Source organism: Siphateles boraxobius, unplaced genomic scaffold (genome assembly GCF_051911475.1).
Source record: "Siphateles boraxobius isolate OS27281-9 unplaced genomic scaffold, OSU_SipBor_1 43, whole genome shotgun sequence".
Taxonomy (NCBI): Eukaryota; Metazoa; Chordata; class Actinopteri; order Cypriniformes; family Leuciscidae; genus Siphateles; species Siphateles boraxobius.
The window spans coordinates 1,166,721-1,183,835 of record NW_027509064.1 but is presented as its reverse complement, the minus strand read 5'-3'; the positions used below and the strand labels follow the sequence as shown (position 1 = coordinate 1,183,835).

The following is a 17,115-nucleotide window of genomic DNA, read 5'->3' as shown; positions in this document are numbered from 1 at the left end:
ACCGTACAGCAACTAAAAACATCAACCTGCGCCCTTGACGCACTTCCCACATCTTTTTTTCAAAAATGTGTTACACAGCTTAGAAGCAGATCTCCTGGAAGTGGTAAATGTCTCACTTCTCTCTGGGAGTTTTCCGACCTCCCTGAAAACTGCTGTTGTCAAGCCCCTCCTGAAAAAGAGCAATCTGGATAAGACCATATTAAACAACTATAGACCGATATCACATCTTCCTTTCATAGGCAAGATCATGGAAAAAGTTGTCTTCAATCAGCTGAACAAATTCTTAAGCTCGAATGGATACTTTGACCATTTTCAATCTGGTTTCCAACCGCACCACAGTACAGAGACCGCGCTCATAAAGATAATAAATGATATTCGCTTAAATACTGATACAGGCAAATTATCAGTGCTGGTACTACTCGACCTCAGTGCTGCATTTGACACTGTCGATCACAAAATACTTCTTGACAGGCTGGAAAACTGGGTCGGGCTTTCTGGGATAGTCCTAAAATGGTTCAGGTCATACTTAGGAGGCAGAGGTTATTATGTGAGTATAGGAGACCATAAGTATGAGTGGACATCCATGACATGCGGAGTCCCTCAAGGCTCAATTCTTGCGCCACTCCTATTCAACCTGTACATGCTCCCAATGAGCCAAATAATGAGAAAGAACCAAATCGCTTACCATAGCTATGCAGACGACACACAGCTCTACTTATCCCTATCGCCTAACGATTACAGCCCCATTGACTCCCTTTGCCAATGCATTGATGAAGTAAACAATTGGATGTGCCAAAACTTTCTTCAGTTAAACAAAGACAAAACTGAAGTCATTGCGTTTGGAAACAAAGATGAAGTTCTCAAGGTGAACGCATACCTTCAGTCTAGGGGTCAAACAACTAAAAATCAAGTCAGGAATCTGGGTGTGTCTCTGGAGTCAGACCTTAGTTTCAGTAGTCATGTCAAAGCAATAACTAAATCAGCATATTATCACCTGAAAAATATTGCAAGAATTAGATGCTTTGTTTCCAGTCAAGACTTAGAAAAACTTGTGCATGCTTTCATCACCAGTAGGGTGGATTATTGTAATGGACTTCTCACTGGCCTTCCCAAAAAGACCATAAGACAGTTGCAGCTCATACAGAACGCTGCTGCTAGGATTCTGAGCAGAACCAGAAAATATGAACACATCACACCAGTCCTCAGGTCTTTACACTGGCTGCCAGTTACATTTAGGATTGATTTTAAAGTATTATTACTGGTATATAAATCATTCAATGGCCTAGGACCTCAATACATTGCAGATATGCTCAGTGAATATAAACCCAACAGATCACTCAGATCATTAGGATCACATCGGCTAGAAATACCAAGGGTTCACTCTAAGCATGGCGAGTCTGCTTTTAGCTACTATGCCAGCCGCAGCTGGAACCAGCTTCCAGAAGAGATCAGATGTGCTCCTACAGTAGTCACATTCAAATCCAGACTCAAAACACATCTGTTTAACTGTGCATTTACTGAATGAGCACTGTGCCACTGTTCGTCCGACTGTTTGCACTGTATTTTATTTTATGTTTTAATTATTCTGATTTCATTTGATTATTTCTGTATTTTATCTTTTATTCTAAACTGTTTTAATTATTCTGATTTCTTTTGATTATTTTAATTTCTTCTATGTAAAGCACTTTGAATTACCATTGTGTATGAAATGTGCTATACAAATAAACTTGCCTTGCCTTGCCTTATTCATTTTTTTTATATAAAGCTACTTACATTGCATTCAAAGTATGCAATTTTATAAGTTCAAGGTGTACTGCTGCCTGTATAGGCACTAATTGGGGAAGGTCACATTAACAGTAAAACATCATATAATAATGCTCCTCATGTGAAGTACCTAAATACATGGCTAAGGCTGTATTGTTGTCAATAGATAATTTTTACACTTTTTTTCTAGAAATACTTTTTATCACTGATTGTACCACGGGGCTGTTGAATACATTGGTTGATGAATGTTCAAATGTGTGTAATTATTTTTTAGGACACATGAACATGAACATGAAGTAGTTCCATAGCCCCTGTAAACTGAATTTCCAAGGTTAGCAAAAAATAGCATATGCAGGTTTATACTGGCAGGAAATCAAGAGGTCTTTTTTATGGATGTCAATGGGGAAAGGCTTCAGTATGCTTTTGTGAGGAAAAAACTTATTTCATTGATTGCCTATTTTTGCTGATATTTAATCTATTTGATGTTTAAAAAAATATTTTGAAGTGAGCAGTATTTTGAGTTCTTTGCGGCAACAACAACAATGTTGTTTTATAGAAGTTTTTGTGACTAGTAGAATTCAGTTCCGGTAGCTGACTTCTTGTCTCACTGCCCTATAAGCCAATGACTTCTCAGGGAGTGTTTGTGTTCAAAAGTTACTCCTGAAACGGATTTCGGACAGACTTCTGAGGCAGCATATGGTCTAATGATCAACAACAACAAAAAGAAAGAGAGCTTTGTTGAAACTGAATAATTAATTACCGAAATACTAACAGAAAAAAAAAATGTTCCCTTTCAGTCGCTCACGTTCGACGTGACGTGACGACGTAATTGGGATCCCATGGAAAACGCCACTGTTGCTGCCACATCCAGCGCCCTACGGAAGACTCTCAGACCCCAATCTGGCTGGGGCGCAAGACCTGCGTAAAGGGAGTTCATTGCTGTTCCGTTATACCCTACACAGTGGAACTCTTTGGATAACACTGGGAAAGCGTGCCTTTCCAGGGTAGAGGGACGCTGCGGAAGCCACATCCTGCCCGAAGGGAGGTAATGTGGAGAATACACATATGGACTGGCTGGAGGGCTCACCGCTCAAAGACACGGGCTCACCGCAGGGAGCTCATCGTGGAAGAATATGCATATGGGGTCGCCGCAGGGATCACCACATATGGAACCCAGCCTAGCACAAGTTACACAAGCATACAAGCACTAGGCCTGACATCAGACGCTCCGCAACGTCTGACTGCCGAAGGGGTGCGGAGGAACTCTACAGGGTTCGCCTGAGTGGGGAACTCGACTGGAGCAAAGAACCGCACTTATCCACTCCACGTGGAGGGGAGTGCCGCAGCAAGCCGACACTAGAGCGGGAACTTCGGTGTTACCGGCTGTTTGTAGCGAGCACACAGGAAGAAACCGGCTCAACACGTAGGCTATAAAACCAAGCAAACGTGTTAACACGCCCAGCCCGCAGCTCTATAGATATCTGTCAGCAAGACGCGCCGTGTGCTAGCAACCAAGAAGAAGCGACACCCCTAGTGGAGTGGGCTCTCAACCCGGGCGGGCAAGGCATGCCTTGGGCTTCGTAAGGCAAGGCCAAGGCAAGGCCATCCTCTGCTTGGAGACAGCCTTTCCCTTCTGCTGCCCTCTGTAATAGACGAAAAGCTGATCTGAGGACCTGAGGCTTTGCGTTCTGTCCACGTACAGGCGCAGAGCGCGGACAGGACATAGAAAAGCCAAAGCCTCCCCCGAGGGCAGCGCTTGCAGGTTCACCACTTGGTCCCAGAAGGGAGTGGGTACGTATCCGGGCCGGGGTCTCAGGATCACGTGAGAGTTAGCCGGGCTTAATTCTAGGCACGATTCGTCGACCGAAAATGCATGTAGGTCCCCCACCCTCTTGATGGAGGCCAATGCAACCAGGAGTACTGTTTTACAGGACATAATTTTTAACACTGCTGACTGCAAAGGCTCAAAGGGTGGTCTCTGAAGTGCCAAAAGGACCAGAGACGCTGTCGCGAGGAGCACTAGTTCCGAGAACCACGTCCGATTGGGCCAATACGGCACAACTAGATCTATACAGATCTATACAGACCTCCCTGACCTTGCACAAGGTCTGTGCAAGAAGGCTCACTGGGGGAAACGCAAACTTGCGTAGGCCCGGGGGCCAGCTGTGTGCCAGGGCATCCGTGCCGAAGGTCCCCTCGGTCAGGGAATAGAACAACTGGAATTGAGACGTGTCCGGGGCGGCCAACAGATCTACCTGTGCAGTCCCGAAGCGCCTGAAAATCAGCTGGACCACCTGGGGGTGGAGTCGCCATTCTCCCTGTAGCACCTGCTGCCGTGAGAGCTCGTCGGCTGCACGGTTGAGCAGGCCCGGAATATAAATGGCATGAAGCGACCTCAGATGCTTCTGACTCCAATGGAGGAGATGGCGGGCGAGTTGTGACATGCGGCGGGAGCGTAGACCACCTTGACGGTTGATGTACGCAACAGCCCGTTGTACGTGGCCCCCCAGCCGGTGGCAGAGGCATCCGTGGTGACCACAGAGTGCTTGGACACTTGTTCTAGGGGAACACCTGCCCGCAGGAACGAAGGGTCCGACCACAAGCCTAACCATATATGCATGCACTTAATGAGAGTTATTATAAGTGCATGCATATGCATATGAGGTGTGCTGTCATGTTGATCGAGTCCAACTCCATACCGAGAAAAGAGATCCTCTGCCCGGGGATGAGGTTGCTCTTTTCCCAGTTGACCCGAAGCCCTAGGTGACTGAGGTGACTGAGCACCATGTCCCTGTGTTCGCACAATTGCTCTTTCGACTGGGCGAGAATAAGCCAGTCGTCGAGGTAGTTGAGAATGCGAACACCACGCTCGCACATGGGAGCGATGGTTGCCTCCACGACTTTCGTGAAGACACGGGGCGACAGAGCCAGTCCGAAGGGTAAGACTTTGTACTGATATGCCCGTCCCTCTAACGCAAAGCGAAGAAATGGTCTGTGTCGAGGGAGAATCGAGACATGAAAGCACTCGTCCTTCAGGTCGATCGCTGCAAACCAATCTTGGGGACGGATGCATTTGAAAATGTGTTTCTTTGTAAGCATCTTGAACTGCAGTTTGTGAAGGGACCAGGTCAGGACACGTAGGTCGAAGATTGGCCGTAACCCACCGCCTTTCTTGGGTACAATGAAGTACGGGCTGTAGAAGCCAGTCTTCAGAGCGAGTTGCAAGTGGGACCAACAGCACCACAGATGTACCTGGGGTGGGGCAGCATGGCGGAATGCAGGGACCCGACTCGGACGGCATAGCGGCCCCGAGTGGGGTCTGAGTGTGTGGTGCAACACGGACCTGCTTCCGTTGAAGGCCAGAGTGAGTGTGTGGAGGCGTCAGTGCATCCAGAACACAGCCACTGCTGCTCACTGGCGATGAAAGAGGGGCTTGAGGGTGACAAGGCATTGCGTCGTCGACCACCAAGCGCGCACTCTTGGGACCCAGAGGTTTCAGAAATTGCTCATTTGTTGAAAATGTGGGTACCACTGGCCCGTGGGTCAGTGGCGGAACAAAAAGAAAGGGAAACAAAAGATTATCCGCCCGGCCCTCCACCGGAGGAAGGAGTGGTGCAAACACTGTTGAGAGCCTTAGGTATTTCACACACTTAATTTCTCTCCCTGTCTCTCAAATAGGGGCAAATCAATTGCTCAAGTCACCTCTAAACACCATTTCCATTACTCTTAGCTCTAAAATTACATTTCAGCAATGGACGCTTGGAATGAGATATGAAAGAAATCAGTTCTACACACAAGACAATTCTGAGGACAAAAACCTGACAAACATCTTGATGTCTTAAGGTGTGATAATCATGGTTTAAGCAGAATAATTGATGAAGGGCCATTGAATTATTGTAAAATAATGCAAGCCAAGGCAATAATGCGGCCATGAAGCCAGAGTGGTCATACACCTCACATAAGTATTATAATCAATATAAGAGTATTTATAAGAGCTATATAAGAGCATTTCCCAGCATTTGTCTATTTATTGCCATTTTTCTTTTCTTTTCCCCCCTTATATTTTATGAGGTTTTGCAATGCATTCTGAAATTGCCTTATGTGTAAAGGATAAATGCTATGCTGCCTTCAATCTGGCTAATGAGAAAGCTTAGAAGACAACATATTGTCTTAGAAGACAACACATTTTGAAAATGCTTGGCATCCAAAGCGTGCAAATGATGAATAAATATTTTCTAGGCTTTGGAACAGAGATGTCTCTTAGCTTTTACTGCAAGGAAACGACAAAAATAGCAGTAATGTACAGTAGAATGTCAAATAATGTACAGTGAAGTAAAAAGACTCTTATTCAAGGCTGTTGCTCAGCACTGTTGGAGGTTGAGCGAGTGTCTATTTTATGAAAGTTGTAATTACTTAATTATATTGTTAATTAGTTTGAGTTCATCTTTATGAAGATACTGAAGGATCGAAGTACATGGCAAAAAAAAATATGTTGCTATTACTAGATAAACTATACTATTATACCCATCAGCAGAATGTCTCTTTAGACTCTGTTTTATTTGTCATATTCTGTTATTTAGGTATTTATTTAATCAATGATATTGTAATTAATGTCCATACTGCAGATGGTATAATAATGTACTTCCATCCCTGTGATTTTTCAAATGGCAATTTCTGCTTTTGGAGGCACCGCAGGGGCTTAAATTAATCGAGAAATAGAGATTTCATGCTGTTCTGTTTGGAAATTGACTGCATTTATAAGTAGAGAAAATGGAGACACAGAGACCCATAAAACCTGAGGAACACGTTCAAAATGTCCGCCAGTTTTAGTTTGTGACATTCTTTCTCAAGTTGGTGACCAGTATGCGCAGCTGTCATCACTGGACACTGAAGTGGTAAAATGCTGTGTTCACTGAAATGTTGAAAGATCCTTTATGATGTGCAGGCAGTTTTGTTCCGGGTTGAATAAAAAACAAAAACTGTTGTTTTTGCCAAAACTGTTTGGAACGAGACATCCAACTTCAACTTACCATATCATTTCAGAGCTGCAATTATGTCAGTTTTGGCTAAATCAGTGCCATTTTCAAGGAACAGGAAGCCCATATGGCATAATATTTGTGAAAGGAGAAATTCAGTCATGAAATTGGCTGTAAAAAGTTGGTTTTAAAAGTTCTAATGTAGTAACAACATTCTTAGCTTTAGGAGCTGGACCTCTCAGACCTGACCCCAATTTGCCAAAGACCCGGTCTGCTCTCGCTCCAAGGGCATCCCGGGTTAAACTTCTTCCCCTGTGGCATGTTTATGTGCTGCTTGATGCAGATAAATGTCCCTTCATCTCCCTCCAACCCATGCGATACATTTAGCAGATTAACATGCAGTAGTGTGCCAGCATTACCTGGTTACTGTTCTAATCTTATAATGCTCATCTGCTGGTTGAGATAATGTGGTGTTGTGTGCAGTAGTATTAGGTATTTGACTGGGCGAATTATATCCTAATCATTTTAGAGTTTTGAAGATATATATATTTGGATATTTATGTATTTGCTCTGAAATGACTTAAAATAGTGATATTTATTTTTTGAGAAATAAATAGTTCAGCCACTGTTGCTGGGCAGATATACATAACATATACTGTTATAGATATGCATTAAAGTTTTTGGTCAGTATGATTGTATCATGCTCACAAAGGCTTTGTTTACATGATCAAGAATACAGTAAAACAATCCTAAAAAACAGTAACATTGTGAAATTGTATTAAAATGTTAAGTTCTCTATTTGAATGTATATTAAAATTTAATGTATGACAAAGCTGAATTTTCAGCAGCCACTACTTCAGTATTTAGTGTCACCTGATTCTAATTAGCTGATTTGGAGTAAAAACCTTATTAATGTTGAAAACAGCTGCTGAATATATTTGTGGAAAATGTAAGAACAAAATGTAAATGGTCAGTAGAAAATGTTGTTAAATAATATCAAAACACAATAAACACAGTAATAAATATATATATATATATATATATATATATATATATATATATATATATATATATATATATATATATATATATATATATATATTTTACTAAAACAATTTATGAAGAAAAAAGTGCCACGGGGGGACTTTTGTGATGACAAAAAAAAAACTGATCTTTTGCATTGGAGATTCTATTAAAACATATATTTCCTAGTGCTCTCATTCTAATGAGTCAAAAAATAATTACTAAGCACGGATTTACTTTTATATATTTATGATGTTAATTTTATTTATACATATTGAAAATATAAATTAAATTAAATATTTTACATTTTACCCAAATTAGCAGTGTTGTTATCTTAAAATAGTGTTTGAGTAGATTCTTATTTATGTAGATTTACAGTATTACTGATATTCAGCAAATTGATCTGATTTCATTTGCTTTTATCTCACAATCATTCATTAACTTTTTGTCTTCACTCTCAGTTGCCTGCAAGGACCATAAGCATGCTCTGGAGGTGTCCCAGCATGCCGAAGACATGGGGCTGATTCTGGGAGCCTGTGCTGGGGGGCTGGTTGTTCTCATCCTCCTGCTGGGAGCCATTGTGGTTATTGTCAAGAAAGGGTGAGCATGCGTTCACTCAGATACATTTAAAATCAAATCCAATTCTATATTTTCTTCACAGTGTCAAATTACACCAACAGCAGCATCGTCCAGACACAGTCAAAAACAGTGCAGAAAATGCTTTAACACATCTTCAAAGGTTTAACTGATTGAATTAGAGCTCGCTCCAAACCCACAGCTGAAATATTTTCTCAGACATGAAAAACATATTCCTCTGTAACAGAACTATATTATCCACTTTTATTACATTTCTCCCTGGAATACTTCAATGTGATTGGTCAATCGCTGCATTCTGCAGCGGTTAAATAAGTGTTATAATTAACAGTCAACCAGTCATTATTGCAAAAACTTAGTATGTAAGTAGCCAGCAGTATGCAGTATCATACAAGTAAAATCCCTGTGTTGGGGCTTATTTTGCTATAATGACTGACTGAAAGTGTGAAAATAGGTTATTGCTAGGCTATAATTGAATGACTCGTATTGAATGTGAAGTACAGGTAAAGGTTGGTTTACTCTCTGTGGAAAGGTAAGTGTTTTCATGCATACAGGTATTGCTCCTGTGTATAAGAGAGTTCAAAAATGCTGGTAAATCATTTGCTGCAAAGAAGTACATTGAAATTAAAGTTAAATCAAAAGTAGTACATATTAATGCTGCATGTGAACAAAACCACAACATTAAAGCAGTTGTATCATATTTGTATTATTATTAGTATCATCATAATTATCATCATACCTTGAGATCAGTTAATGTTAGTTAGGTTAGCGTCCTCCAGTAAAAATCTCATAGTCCCATAGACTACTATATGCGGCAACAGTGTAAAAGCCAGGCTAACATATGTTTGCTCGCTCTCTCTCTCTCTCTCTCTCTCTCTCTCTCTCTCTCTCTCTCTCTCTCTCTCTCTCTCTCTCTCTATCTCCCTCTCCCTCTCCCCCTCCCCCTTAACCCCCCCCCCTTCCCCTCCCCCTCCCCCCTCCTGCTCTCCAGAAGGGACATCTATTCATACCCTTACTACACGTAAGTCGTTCTCTCGTCAGGTTCCATTTTTTTACCATCAGTCTCTGTTGTTTAGCTTTGATATGTTGGAGATTAGCCAAACTCTCTAAACTCTCTAAACTATAGTTTAGCATTCTCTCTCTTGTTCTCTCACTTTATCTTTCTCTACTGTTATATTGTAATTTATGTGTGATTGTTCAAATTATGCAGCTTATGGAGAGGTGTGCTATTTGTATATCTTCTTTCTGTAGTCTCACTCTTTCACTGTCTTTCATACTTTGCAGCAGGAAGAAGGTGAACATAAACAAAGCTGTCATGACATATCGTCAAGAGAAGACGCGTAAGCTGGGGTCACTAGACTGCAGTACGACAGAGCACAGTACACTGCAACAAGATGATCGTACCGCGCATACCTTCATGGATTCACATAACTGCACTGCCAAGAGTGAGTACACAAACACATATAATAATATTCCAGTGGCAGTAACTGGTTGACACTTCAACATTGTAGGTGGCACTATTGCACCTAAACACCTGTTGCCACCTGTCATAAAACAGAAAAAGAAGATGATTCAGTGCGTAGTTTGTACTGTTCCACAAAATCATGTTGAATGAAAGCTGGAAAAAAAGTTTGCTCGTCAGTGTGGGAGTTTTTTGGATTCTTTAAAAATGACATCTCAGTCTGAATGTGCTGATCAACAGTAAGCTTTTGTACAGCCGTGGTTAAAGGGTTAGTTTCAAAAATTTTAAATTTACTTACCCTCAAGCCATTCTAGGTGTATATGACTTCTTTCAGCCAAACACAATCGGTGATGTATCAAAAAATATCCTGGCTCTTCCAAGTTTTATAATGGTAGTGAATAGTAACTTAGATTTTAAGCCCAAATATAGCACATCCATCCATAAAAGTAATCAATACAGCTCCATACAGGGTTTTAATAAAGATCCATATTTCTATCTTTATAAAACTATAACCACTGGCTTCAGGTTGCGGCCATACGAAGAGGGAACTCTCGGCCAGAACTAGACTCGTGTGCGGCCGTTATTTTTTTTAATAACGTTATGTTTTGTAATTTTTCGTACAAAAATGAATTGCTTCGCTTCAGGCAGCCCTTATTAACCCCCTTGAGCCATTTGGTAAATAATGGCGCAAATTACCATTAAATTGACTAGCAAGGTGGCTTGCCAAGGGAAAGACACATGCTCAAAGAGGCTTACAGTGGAAATACACATGTGGGGGTCGCTCAGAGGAGAGACCATGCACACGGGAGGCACCTAGCCGACGCGCAGGCAATAGACACTGGCGCCGACGTCAGGAGTGCTGGAGGAACTCAGGGCTTTCGGAGAAGCTCACTGAGGAGAAATCGCACGTATCCAGTCCGTGGAGTGGAATGGCGAGCAAGCGAAGACACCTGAGCGGGTCCAGTACCAGCTGGTTGAAGCGAGTACATGAGAGGACACTGGCTCCACTCGGAGATTATACAAACTGGCGAATGTGTCAGCTCAGCAGATGTCTGTTAGCGAGGCGCCATGCGCTAGAGCCCAAGAGGACGCCACTACCCGGGTGGAGTGGGCAGTCACACCAAGGGGGCACGGTCGACCTTGCTGCTGGTATGCCAAAGCAATGGCATCCACTATCCAGTGAGACAACCTTAACTTGGAGAGAGCCTTTCCCTTCAGCTTCCCACCATAACAGACAAAGAGCTGGTCTGAGGTCCTGAAACACTGCGTCCTGTCTACATAGGCGCGGAGAGCGCGTACTGGACAGAGCAGTGCCAAGGCTGGGTCTGCCTCCTCCAGGGGCAGCGCTTGCAGGTTCACCACCTGGTCCCGGAAGGGAGTGGTAGGAACCTTGGGCACATATCCGAGCCGGGGTCTCAGGATCACGTGAGAGTAAGTCGGCCCGAATTCCAGGCACGCTTCGTCAACGGAGAATGCGTGCAGGTCCCCTACCCTCTTGATGGAGGCCAATGCAACCAGGAGCGCTGTCTTCATAGACAGGAACTTAAGCTCCACTGATTTCAAGGGCTCAAAGGGAGCACTCTGCGGGCAGTTAGAACCACTGAGAGGTCCCAAGAGGGAACGAGAGGAGGGCGAGGAGGATTCAGTCTCCTCGCTCCTCTCAGCAACCTGATGATCAGGTCGTGCTTCCCAACAGACTTACCTTCGTCCGGGTCATTGTGTGCGGCAATAGCGGCAACATAGACTTTCAGGGTGGAGGGAGACTGTATGCTCAGAGACGAGAGAGTCAGCTCTTTCTGAATAAGGATTCTTCCCCAGCCCTCCACCGGGGAAAGGAGTTGCCCTGCTACCAACTCCTGGAAAGAACTGAGTCTCATCTCTGGGCAGCCCATCTCAAAAGTGCCGCTTAACCCGGCGTTTAGCGGGGGGCGGGGCTGGAAAGGGCTGTGACAGCCCCTCTACGGTCTTCCAGAGCCAGGCCCTGGTGAACGGGCGGGGTTGGAACCGTGGGAGGGCGCCTTCGGCGGTGGGCAGACTGAGGGATCTGAGCGGACGGCGGGGCCGTCGGGCAGAATAACCTCAATCTGCTCACGGGCGGTTGAGAACTGTTGGGCAGAAGCACTCAACCGCACCGCAGAAGAGGCCGACCTGGGAGATGGGGGTGTCGAGCAGACGGGTCCGCCCGACATCGTGCACATCAGACCGGTCAGCCCCAGAATGGTGTACATCACCTGACTCCGAGAGCGTACGGCCACTTTCGTCGCTCGGAGAGCAAGGTCAGCGGCGGCGCGCAGCTCACAGAAAGAGCCTCGGGTCAGTCCAGCCCTCCTGCATGTCCATGAGCATCTGGGTCAGGTAGACCAGCAGAACGGTCATGGGATGCAGTGAGGCAGCTGCCTGTCCTGTGGCACTATAGGATTTCGCCACAGATTAGTGTAGACGAAAAGAACTACAGGCTTTGGACGGGTGCTTAGGATTGCGCCGGGAAGCACTCTGAGGACACAGTAGCATGGCAACAGAGAGCGTTCAACTGGGGGGACCCCAGTGTACCCATGGGCAGCGGCCGTTGAGGGGAGGAAAGGTGGATGAGACCAACGAGCGGACCCGTGATCTCATCATGCACGTCCGGGAGGAAAGATATTGGGGTTTGCCGTGGACGCGGGTCGGCGGCCTCACCTAAAAACCAATCGTCCCGGGAAAGCATGGCCGTCGTCTCCGGATCAGACTCAGGCACAGCCGTATGCACACCACAGGGTGGCAGCTGTGACAAGTCGTGATTTCCAGAAGAATCAAGCCCACCTAGTGATGCTGCTACAGACACAGCATCATCCTCTGTGGCTTCAAATGAAAACACGGGCCACCCGAGGGTAGACTCGTGGAATCATCAGTTCGCTAGTGGGCACCGTCATTAAAGAGAGGGGCTGGGGTCGCGGACACAGAGTCGGCGCCTTGTTCCAGATCAACACCCTCAGGTCACCCTGGCCACCAGCCGAAGATCGTGGGGTGGATGAGGGGACTCTCACTCTTGCGAGTTCACCGAGTCTCCACCTACATATGACGCGATGATCACGTTGCCAGAGAGATCATGAGTCACCCACGAGCGCTGTTTAAGCATGATCAAAGCCCAAACACACTAGACAGTGCTCGTGCCCATCAGAGTCCGATACCAGTACGCTGCAACCAGAAATGCAAGGGCGAGCTGTCTTTAAAAAGACGTGCCGCGTACGAGCTCTTTCATGAGAGGAGAAAAAAAAACTCTGCGATGTTGAGGGAAGGGAGACACACACACACTGGCAGATCACTGCACAGATCAGCAGGCACTGTGAGCTCGCTGCAGATCGCCGTCACACCAACACCGGAGAGAGAAGCTCGTCTCGTAGAGCGAAGTCAGAGATTACTGTGGAGTGAAGAAATACTCTTGGCTCCTAAGTGAAAACATATCTGCATGTTGCCGGTGCAAATTACGCTATGCAAATTCCGCAGACCCATGGCATTTCTTTGCCATTGGCTCGTTTTGTAATATCGAAGTTGATAGGCTTTCTAAGCGAAACCCCATTCGTCGTCATCCGAAGTAACTCGGAGTGACAACGAAAGGGAAATGGAAGTTACTTTGTTAAAGTGTTATAATCCAAGAATAAATAAAGCCTATCAGAATCAAAGCAAATTGCAACATTACAAACTTTTAATTTAAAACAAAAGAACAAAGGTAGTACTTAGTGACTGGGGGAAGAACTGCAATCACATGAAGCATCACAAATTACACAATTGAATTAAAAACAATGAAATTATTAAAATCTATTAATTTAATGTTGCTGATTATATCTGTAGAAACAATATATTTTATGTTTAATACAAAATAAAGCATTTGACAACAGCAATGAAGTACCTTCCTGCTCATGGAAGAGACGAGTTTTCAGGTTTCTTGAATATCGCAAAGGATTTGGCAGTTCGGATAGGGTTTGGAAGATCATTCCACTGGAAAGGAACAGGTAATGAAAATGTTCTTGAAAGTGATTTTGTGTCTCTGTGCTGGTACCACGAGGCGCCTGAGGGAAGGGTATGGAGCCTGTGGCCTTTCTGTATGCAAGCATCAATGTCTTGAATTTGGTGCGAGCCCCAACTAGTGGGTAGTGCAGAGAAATAAACAGAGGTGTGACGTAGGCTTTTCATTATCAGACAACATTACAAGAAAACTTTCCTGAGGAACAGAGGAATTTCACTTGGGCTTGTTCTATAGCTAAACGGTCTGGCAACAACCCTACATGGAAGGCAGTTGTTTCCAAACTGGACCATTTTCATCAAATTGTACAACTTTTAACAGCCCCCCTATAACATCTATGGCCCTGCAGTTTTACTTAAATTCACACTCACTGCGATTCACAGTATCAGGAAGGCAACTCCCTCGGCCGTTACGGTCTACACCATCAGTAAAACAACTCCCACTGCAATTTGCAAGTTACCTTTGAGTGCACAGTAGCTCCACAGTCTGTTTATGTTTATCTTTCTCTCTCATCTTTCTCACACTTATCAGATGAGCAGCGCAGCTCTGTAAACGAGTCCAGCAGCCTGCTGGGTGGTTCTCCCAGAAGGCTTTGCAGAAGAAAAAGTTCTCCATACCACACAGGGCAGCTCCACCCAGCTGTGAGAGTGGCAGACCTGCTCCAGCACATCAACCAGATGAAGACAGGAGAGGGGTATGGATTCAAACAGGAGTACGAGGTGAGGGTCCGTTTAGGTTATATAGGGGATTTGACAAGCAATTCAACAAATATATGCCTACTCAGTTCGATTTAAAAGGCAATGGCATATAGTAATGGGAAACAGACTAATGAGTTTTATAACTTGAAGCAAAACTGTTATTAGGAAACGCACAGCTCTATTATCTTAGAAGTTATTTGGAGAACCTATTGACTCCAAAGTGACATTAAATACATCTATAATGTCAACAAAGATTTGTATATGTTTCCACAAAAATATTAAACAACAACCATTTTCAACATTGATAATAACAAGATTCCTGAGAAAAGTTGTCACCTTCATTTATATAGCACTTTTAACAATACAGATTGTTTAAAAGCAGCTTTACAGTGATAATAGGAAATTAAAGTAACAGTGATTGTTTTGGCTTTACAGCAGCTCTAGAATAAAGTTATTGTTTAGCTAAAGTTAGTTTTGATTGATTCACTTCCGTCGCAACAATCATTAGTTATTAACTTAAAATAATAACTAGCCGCTAGTACGACACCGTTCTAACAGAAAACCCATGATGCGATCCGGCCACTCATTTGCACAAAACAGTACATGGTGGCTCGAGAATGCAAACCATGAAATAGGTTCCAAGGTACAAGCCTTGAAAAATGTATAATACAGAAATTTGTATTGCTTCCGCGTAGCCACGTGAGCAGGAATTATCCTGACAATGTTTTATCTGTATAGATGTAAAGGTGTGTATGCTAGGTCAAAGAGATGTGTTTTTAGTCTAGATTTGAACTGACAGAGTGTGTCTGCTTCCCGGACAATGTTAGGAAGATTGTTCCAAAGTTTTGGTGCTAAAGAGAAAAAGGATCTACCGCCAGCAGTCGATTTTGATATTCTAGGTATTATCAACTGGCCAGAATTTTGAGATGCAATAGACGTGACGGACTATAATGCGTTAAGAGCTCACTCAAGTACTGGGGAGCTAAACCATTTAGTGCTCTGTAAGTAATCAGCAATATTTTAAAATGTATACGATGTTTAATAGGGAGCCAATGCAGTGTTGACAGAACCGGGCTAATATGGTCATACTTCCTGGTTCTGGTAAGAACTCCAGCTGCTGCGTTTTGGACCAGCTGTAGTTTGTTTATTAAGCGTGCAGGGCAATCACCCATAATAGCATTACAGTAATCTAGCCTTGATGTCATGAACGCATGAACTAACTGTTCCGCATTTGTCATTGAGAGCATTTGACGTAATTTAGATATATTTTTAACCCTCTGGGGTCTAGGGTGTTTTCTGGGACCTGGAGGTGTTCTGACATGCTCTGACATTTGTGCTTTTTTCAGTTGCTTATAAACATATTAATGGCAAAGGTGTAATTACACTCTATTTAGCACAAACAGGGCTATCATAATATGTGAGCAAGATGTATGTATATGTTTGTATTTTTGAGAGAATATTGTTTATGCATGGTTATTGAAAAAACTAAAACTTAAAGTTTCTGAAATAAGGCCACAAAACACATACTAAATATGTGTCCACAAGACTTTTGACTAATGGATGTTCTCGCCTAAAAATTTTGCTTCAAAATGATCTGAAAATCATCCTGCCAAATCATTCACATAAAACAATACATTGATTTAAATTTAGTAAAACACTTTTTGTTTGGAAAGGCAATATGTGAAATGGCCGTGACTCATGTATAATGGTCTGATTCACACCTGTGAAGACAAAAGACCTGCTTAATGAGCCTGCATTATGAGCTTTTCACAGGTGTGTCACTGAGCCACAAAAAAGAATACAAGGACACAAGAAAATATATATATATATACTAGAAAATTGGTTCACAGTTGGAAACATCTAGAAAAAAATAGTATTTTTCCACTTGTATTTTTGCTTGCAAATTGTATAATATCCAAGGTGAACATTTCTAGTAATTGTGTAGTTACTTATATCTTTTCTAACTGGTCAGACTTTCCCAAAAAAATAAATTGACTTGCGTTAGAGCCCTGCGTGGGACTGTTTTCTTCATCCCGCTCCCGCCCGCCAAATTTCTGATCATTACCGCCCGCTCCCGCAATATGTATGTCCACTCCCGCCCGCACCCGCAAAACTCTGAAAATTTATTCCCGCACAATAATAGAGATGCATTGATTTTGTGTCTTCTCCTGTCCCGCAGGAAAACACACATATTTGTATTGCTATTATTAAAGAGATGCATGGGGTTGTTTGTTTCGTTTCCCTGGCCTGCATGTATTCTGACGCACCGATCACTTTGACCAGGGAGAACAGAGCAGGCGTGTCGCCTTAACTCAGACGTGCCGGATTTGAGCCCATTGTAGATTAGTATTTTTGCACATTTGTCACAATGAACAAAGTCCAGTTCCTTTCCATCTTTATCACAACCAATTGAGAAACTTCTCCAAATGTCAGACTTGCCTTGCTTAGGTTTTGTGCTGTAAATACCTTGTTTGAGGTTCTTTTCTACATCATTTATTGACATCTCCATCATGTCGCTAGACTACCTCCCGATCCCGCAGGTTTTTTTTTAGCCGCCCATTCCCGCCCACAGCAAAGTTCAAACTGCCCGCTCCCGCG

General features: G+C 43.5%; 1 protein-coding gene across 8 annotated transcripts in view; it reads left to right on the top strand.

Annotated features, from left to right (window-relative positions):
• The window catches only part of ptprua (protein tyrosine phosphatase receptor type Ua), a 555,997-nt gene that overhangs the window by 411,520 nt on the left and 127,362 nt on the right, over positions 1-17,115 (top strand). For all 8 annotated transcript variants that reach the window (XM_077200103.1, XM_077200106.1, XM_077200105.1 and 5 more), the window contains 4 exons: positions 8,225-8,363; positions 9,349-9,378; positions 9,642-9,802; positions 14,351-14,538. In XM_077200103.1, coding sequence (XP_077056218.1) covers positions 8,225-8,363; positions 9,349-9,378; positions 9,642-9,802; positions 14,351-14,538 — 518 coding nt within the window. The remainder of the gene's footprint in view (positions 1-8,224; positions 8,364-9,348; positions 9,379-9,641; positions 9,803-14,350; positions 14,539-17,115) is intronic.